The 7641-nt window shown below is 43.1% G+C and overlaps 1 protein-coding gene across 1 annotated transcript in view; it reads left to right on the forward strand.

Annotated features, from left to right (window-relative positions):
* Positions 1-6209, forward strand: part of ADHFE1 (alcohol dehydrogenase iron containing 1) — a 50630-nt gene extending 44421 nt beyond the window's left edge. The window contains exon 14 of the mRNA XM_035011259.1: positions 5373-6209. Within this exon, the coding sequence (XP_034867150.1) occupies positions 5373-5462 (90 nt within the window). The 3' untranslated portion in view covers positions 5463-6209. The remainder of the gene's footprint in view (positions 1-5372) is intronic.
* The last annotated feature ends 1432 nt before the right edge of the window (positions 6210-7641 follow it).

Raw genomic sequence — 7641 nt, forward strand, 5'->3', positions numbered from 1 at the left:
GTCATCTTTTAAAAATAATACAATAACATAGTAGCTTTTATTTTTCTCTGATGTTTATGCTTAGATAATTTACTGGAGTTCAGTTATTTTTATAATTAATGACAAAGCAATCTTTTCCATTTTCATTATAATCCTGTTAAGGTAACTGTGCAGGTATTATAATTTCCAGTTTTCAGATAAACCTTTTAAAAATAGAGACTGCAAGAGGTAAATTGTCTTGCCTAAAGTTAAATGCAAAGTGATAGACTTACACTAAGTCCTAGGGAATCAGTTCAATAACATTTACTGTAAACCTAATACTGATAGCATGGTTGAACCCTTATGAGCCAGGCATATAAGTGCTTTAGGTGTGTTATGTCATTTAATTGCTCAAAACAGCCTAATGAGGTGGATATTGCTATTATCCCCATTTTACAGATGATAATATCAAGCCTCAGAGTGCTGTATAATTGACCAAGTTCACACTGCTAGCAAGTGGTAGCAAATAATTTGAACATAGACACAGATCTCCCTCTTAACAACCTCTTAGTACGAAATCCTGTGTCAGGTCCTGGGGACACAAAGAGGGATAGAAGAGAGCCCCCTGCCTCCAAAGGAGCCCATAATCCAGCAGGGGAAACAGATCAGCATATTTGCAGCTTGGTTCCTGAAGAAGCCACAGCCCCAGTTGGTAAATTATCTTAATAGTGTTAGAGCAGCTCAATAATATTTGTTGATTGAATGGCTAAATGGAAGGAAAGAAGGAAGAAAGGAAGGAAAGAAAAGGAAGAAAGGAGGGAGGGAAGGAGGAAGGTAGTCATCATTCTGGTTTCTTGGACAAATCTAACATTGTTTGTATCTTATACAGAAGCTTCTAGTAGAAAGTACTTTCTACTTTCCAGAAGTAGAAAGAGTTCCTTAAACCAAATCATCTACATGCTTCAGGCAGCCTAGTCTTCGCACAATTGTGCTGCTAACAGTGACTAAAAACTATCAAATATAAATATCATGGAATATCAGAATAGAAAAAAATGGCAGGAGTTGGTCATCCAGAAAAAAGAGCAAATCCTTCACACACAGCTTTATGGAATAGACAGGTTCAGCCACAACGGCTTCCCAAGGAGGGTAGGCTTTCCTGTCTGAGTAACTTTGATCTCAGCATTCCCCAAACTCCCACCACCTCACAAGACCTCCAACACCTCCAACACCAACCTCACCTCTCCTTCATAGAGTCTCATCCGCAGGCAAAGTGTCCTGTAGGGGAGACTCCAGGAGATACTGAGCAAAACACTCTCTTCTTGCTACAGTGTCCTTTCTCTCTTCCAATTCTCCCTTCTCCTCCTCTCCCTCTCCCTGTTCTTCCTCTGTGCTATGTTATGACCACTGGGAAGTACTCATTCCCAAAGAAGAATAAGAAATACGAGTTAACATTAACTAAGTGTGGATTTTACAAGTTCTATTCTAAACATTTTACATATTTTTCAATGTTGTCATTTCAACAACCTTATGAGTCATTATTACACCTTCCTCTTTCCCAAACACATACACAGCCTCCTTGGTTCAGGCCCACCACCTCCCGCCTGGATCACTGCAGTCACCTTCTTAATGGCTTCCCTGCCTCCATTTCTTAACCCGCAGCAATCCATTCTCCACGCTGGCCCCAGGATGGTTTTTATAAAACCCAAATTGTCTGACCATGTCTTTCCTTTAAAATTCTTCAAGAGAAGGCACACAGCCCATAGCAGAAGGCAAGGCTGTCAGGATCTTGCCCCTGCCTCCCTGACCATCCTCCTGTCCCCACATGGACCCTTCACTGCAGCCTCACCGTCCTCCCTAGGGGCATCAAGGAACCCTTGTTGAGGTCTCCTCTGCCCATGACATTCTCTACATGCAGAGAATGCAGATCACCCTTGTGGTGTAAATACATCTTATTCTTTGTGCAATAATTTATTGCCTTGTCAAGCTCCCCCTCTAATCTGTTAACCAAGGGTAAAAGACTTTGTCTTAATCATCTCTAGATCCTTATCACCTAGTATGACAGCTCGCACATACAGCAGCAAATTATCAATAACTTGGCAACAAAGAATGGGAAGGAGAGAATGAAACAACTGGTCTGATTTTTTCCTACTCAGACAATCTGATTTTTCATTGGCCAAAGTCTCAAACTTTTCAACGTAATAAATGCAAAGCCTACATGCCCCAGATCCTCAGCTACAACTAATGAGCAGGAGAACAAATATCTCTTGCCCATTATATCCTGATATAAAAACAACCTGGCAAAAAGCAAAAAGTATTCTAAGATATGCCTTTTAAAGTCCTGGTCCACTAAGAACGTTGGGAGGGCAACCTGGGGGGTCCACAGAATTTAGGAGCCCCCTCTTACAGATCAATGCACAGAGAACCCCCTATCTAGGCCAATGAGGGATAACTTTGTAAAGAATAGACAACTATTTATCTACACAAAAGAAAATCTTCCTACCATTAGTAACAACATTAACATCTTAGCAGCTTTTCCATTATGAATCTGACATTTCCTTTTTCTTCAAAGCCCAATTTGAGTGCTTTTGATTTCTTAAATGAAATAAAGCCATCAACACACAATAAAAGCTCTGCAATATTTATAATTAAAGGTCTCTAGAGTGTATTTTATGTTACAGAAAAGATTGAATTTCTAGGCCTTCCTTTTAAATCCCTTAAAACCTTCAGCTTTAAAATGAGAGACTCAAACTCTTCTCTCGAGTCTTAACTTTTATGTGGCTTATTACTTTTTTATCCCCTCTAAAACTCTAAATCCCTTCAACATAGCTTTGGTTCCTTCCATGGCTGAATTGGCAGCAGGCTGATCTTTTTATTGGTGGGTAATGGATTTAGTTTGATTGCTGACATGGGAACAATGAGAGGATAAACAATTCCATTTGTGGCCATGAAATTTTCCATCTGTTGAGTGCGTTCATGACTGAAGAGCGCTGGGCAGAGACAGATGAATGCGCCCGCCATGCCCGATCTTAATGACATCCGTCATACAAGCTGAACATGTGGCTTCATAAATCAAGAGCTAATAGCAACTCTGGTTGCTCATGTCATTAACTCGCCAGCCGCTTAAATACCTAAGAATGTACCATAACGTTGAGCATAGAGACCTGATTTGCAATTCTCATCTCACCAAAAAACCAGAGGTAGCAAGGGAAGCCAAAGTCATTTTTCTAAGCTAAAAACAACAACAACAAACACACCTCTTTCAGAAGCATGCTTAAATATTTGTAGATGATATCTCAGATCTGTGCTATCTGGAATTGGTTTTAAAATACAATGGGTGGGGGGAGTGGGCAGAGATATAGATGAAAAAAGATTGGCCATGAGTTGATCATTGTTAAAGCTTGGTGATGGGAACCTGAGAGTTCCTTATACTATCTTTTGTATGTTTAAAATTATTCATAATGAAAAAGTTTTTTAATTTGAAGATAACTGGAAAATGGCAGTTTCCATTGTTTAGCATGAACATTTTTTGCCAAATTCTCTCTTAAAGAAAAAGAAAGAAGCTATGCTCACACAACAGTTCAAGCATGTAACAAGGCAAGTAAGCCATCGTCACCAAAGAGGAAAGCAACACATTCCAGAGGGAGATCAAGCAACACGCACTGTGGGTTTTCAGGAACCCACATCACTTGCCGCCCAAGCCCTAATGCCAGGAGATTATGGTGTTTGGGAAGTCTCAACAGTCTCCCCACTCCTCACACTTCTGATTTTCCACTGCAGTGAGTTACCTGTTGTCACCATCACTTCTGCATTTTGTGGCTTCTTTTCATGGATGTTCAGTCCTGGGTGCTTTAATCTGGGGGCTGTTGTCAAAGAAATGGAAAATGAAAGAACAACGGGAAAGGAAAACAACAAAAGGAAAGTGATAGTGCCCTGTTCAAAGGACTGTTCAATCCATTTCTGTTAGATAAAGCCTCTTAATGCCACTCAGAGCACACCGTCTCAAGTTCAGCTGGATTCCCAGAGGAAGGTCTAGCTATGTCCCCATCAATCCTGGTATTGTTGCAAGGCCGGAAGAGGAGAAAGGGAGAAAAACCTGTGCCTCTATTAGCCTCCTGACTCCCAAATTATATACAAATAGAGTGTTGCTATAATTTACTCACGGTAAAATCACTGAATGTGTACTCTGTGCCCAACACGGTACTGGGCACTGGGGTTACCACAATGAATAGGGCACATGGCTTTTGTTGAGCAGGCAGACAAATAAACAAACAATCACTCCTCAGTGTGGTGTTACAGTGGAATATGACCCCCCTGACCTGCCTTGGGAATCTTCCAGCAGAAGTGATGCTGAAAGTGAGAATGTCAAGTGCAAAGGCCAAGAGCCAGTGGAGATTTGGCAGGTTGGAGAACCCCTAGAACTGTGCTGTCCGATATGGTGACCACTAGCCACACGTGGCTATGAAGCCCTTGAAATGGGACCAGTCCAAATTGAAATGGGCTGTAATGTAAATGTAAAGTACATACCAGGTTTTGAAGACTTAGCATAAATAAGTCAAATATCTCATTAGGATTTTTATATTGCTTATCTATTAAAATGATAATATTTTGGATCTTTTAGGTTAAATAGCAGATATTCTTTTTTTTTTTTTTTTTTTTTTTTTTGACAGAGAGAGACATAGCGAGAGAAGGAACACAAGCAGGGGGAGCGGGAGAGGGAGAAGCAGTCTTCCCGCCGAGCAGGGAGCCCGATGTGGGGCTCGATCCCAGGACTCTGGGATCATGACCTGAGCCGAAGGCAGACGCTTAACGACTGAGCCACCCAGGCACCCCTAAATAGCAGATACTGTTAAAGTTAATGTCACTTATTTCTTTGAACTTTTTGAGTGTGGCTACTATAATATTTTAAACTAGATATGTGGCTAGAATTATATCTCTATGGGACAGTGCCACTCCAGTTCAGGGTAAGCATGGGAACAGTATGGGTTGAGAGCCACCTTGAAGGAACTGAGAGTCTGTACAGTCCCCTGGTATCAGAAAAGGAACAGGAGTCATTCACTGTCTCCCTCACATCTCAAACTTCAGGTCTGAAGTTGAGCTCCTGCCCAGATTCTGCCCCCCCGCGGCTGAGTGTTGCTGGTTGGCAGCTCAGCGCTGACTTCACACTAGAGCTTGCTCCACTGGGAGGAACCAACCCGCCCAAGATCACACCCTTCCCAAGGTGGCCTCCAGCTGGGGCCACTCAAGTAGGACGTCAAGTAGGAGACCAGACTGACTACCCTGACTCAGTTTGGGTAAATCTGAAGACTGCCCAGCCTCCAAGTTCCTTCCTGGGGTTGGCTGAGTTCCTCGTTGGGACTACATGGCATCCCAGCAACTTCCTCTGCCTGATCCCACTTCCTTCACTTCGCCCCCAGGTGCTGATCTTGCAAGCAATGGCCAGCAAACTTGCTCCCTGCAGATTTCATCTCAGAGTCAGCTTCCTGGGAACTGGACCTGCAACATGATATGCCCCCCAAATCGCTTCCTTTTCTAGCCTTCTCCTGGGGCCATCTTTAACTCCTCTCTTTCTCTCACACCCACAGCCTGTTGGTCAGCAATCCTATTGGTTTTACCTTAAATTACATCCAGAATGTGACCAGTTCTCACCTCCCCTTCCACTGTCACCCTGATCCAAGCCCCCATCACCTCTCACCTGTGGTCCTACAAGGGTCTCTCACTGCCTCCCCCTGCTGCTGCCCTTGCCACACTTTCTCACCCTCTCAACACAGTAACCAGAGTGAAGGTCTCAAGCCAGATCATGGCCCAGCGCTGCTCAAAGCCCACCAGTGACTTCCCATCTCACTCAGAGTAAAAGCTAAATCCTTGCTATGATCCAGCATGCCTAGAACAATCCCAGTTTATACCTGATTGCCCAGAATAATTTAGTAGCAATTGCTTTCCCCCTCAAAAGCAGTCTAGTTTGGATTATAAGTTACATAGTCACCCTACCTATAAGGCCCTTCATGTAGCTTCCTGCTGCCTCTTGGGCCTCATCTCCTACCCTCTCCTTGTCCACTCTATTCCAGTGACTCCAGAATATTCTGCAAACAAGTAGACAAACTTCTGTCTCAGGATATTTGCACTTGCTGTTCCCTTGCCTAAGATGTTCTTCCCTCCGTTATTTGCAGGCTAACTTCCTCATGCCCCTCTGGCTATTCAAGACCATTTTTTGGGGGGTGAGGTCTTCCCTGGCCACCCCTTTTAAAACTGCAAATATTTTACTGATTTATTCTGGTATCTTAGTCCATTCAGGTTGCTATAATGAGATGTCACAAACTGGGTGGCTTATAAACAATAGAGGGGAGCCTGGGTGGCTCAGTTGGTTAAGCATCCGACTATTGGTTTTGGCTCGTGTCATGATCTCAGGGTTGTGAGATTGAGCCCTGCACTGGGCCTAGAGCCTGTTTGAGATTCTCTTCTTTTCCCTCTGCCCCTCCCCCCACACTCCTGCGCACAAACACATGCATGGGCACTGTCTCTCTCTCAAATAAATAAATAAAATCTTTTGTAAAGAGTCTCTCATAAAAAAAATTAAAAATAAAAATAATGAACAACAGAAATTTATTTCTCACAGTTCTGGAGACTGGAAAGGCCAAGATCAAGGCACCAGCTGTCTGCGTTTTGGTGAATCTTCCTGGTCCATAGCTGGTGCCTCCTTCTCACTGTGTCTTTATGTGCTGGAAGGGGTTAAGGAGCTCTGTGGGGTCTCTTTTATAAGAACATTCATCCCACTCCTGAGGACTACACTTTTGTGACTTAAGCACCTCCCAAAGACCCCACCTCCTTATACCACCACATTGGACACTAGGATTTTAAGATATGAATTTTGGTGGTACAAACATTCAGACTGTAGCATCTGGTTATCATCTGTCTCTTTCAATAGGATGTAAGCTCTGTGAGTTTACACTTCATCATCCCCGGTGCTTGGTGCATAGTAGGTGTTCACTAAGTAGCTGTTGGAAAACTAAATGAATGAAATATGGATGGACTTCAAAAATATTAGGCTAAATGAAAGAAGCCAGACACAAAAGTTCACAATTGTATGATTTCCTTTATATGAAATATCAGAATACATCAATCTGTAGAGATAGAATGCAGACCAGTCATTGCTGGAGGCTGGCAGAAGGGGGAATGGGGAATGATTGATGGGTACAAGGTTTCCTTCTGGGGTGAGGACATATTTGGCAACTAGGTAGTGCTCATAGGAGCGATGGTAGCACAACCACTGTGAATATACCAAGTGCCACGGAAATGTATGCCTTAAAATGGTTAATTTCATGTTATGTGAATTTTACTTCAATAAAAAAAGAGCAAAAACCCCCAAATATGAATGAATGAACAGTGATGGAATGGTGAGGTCTGGCAGGGTCAGGGTTTTGTTGCCCTCAGTACGGAGAGGGGAGTGAGGGGTGTTATGCATTCCTCAGGCTATAGGAGGATGGCCTGAGAACCATGGTAAAGCCCATTCTCTTTTTTTTTTTTTTAAGATTTTATTTATTTTTTTGACAGAGACACAGCGAGAGAGGGAACACAAGCAGGGAGAGTGGGAGAGAAAGAAGCAGGCTTCCCGCCAAGCAGGGAGCCCAATGCGGGGTTTGATCCCAGGACCCTGGGATCATGACCTGAGCCGAAGGCAGACGCTTT

Source organism: Mirounga leonina, unplaced genomic scaffold, assembly GCF_011800145.1.
Source record: "Mirounga leonina isolate KUSES-001 unplaced genomic scaffold, KU_Mleo_1.0 Mir_165, whole genome shotgun sequence".
Taxonomy (NCBI): domain Eukaryota; kingdom Metazoa; phylum Chordata; class Mammalia; order Carnivora; family Phocidae; genus Mirounga; species Mirounga leonina.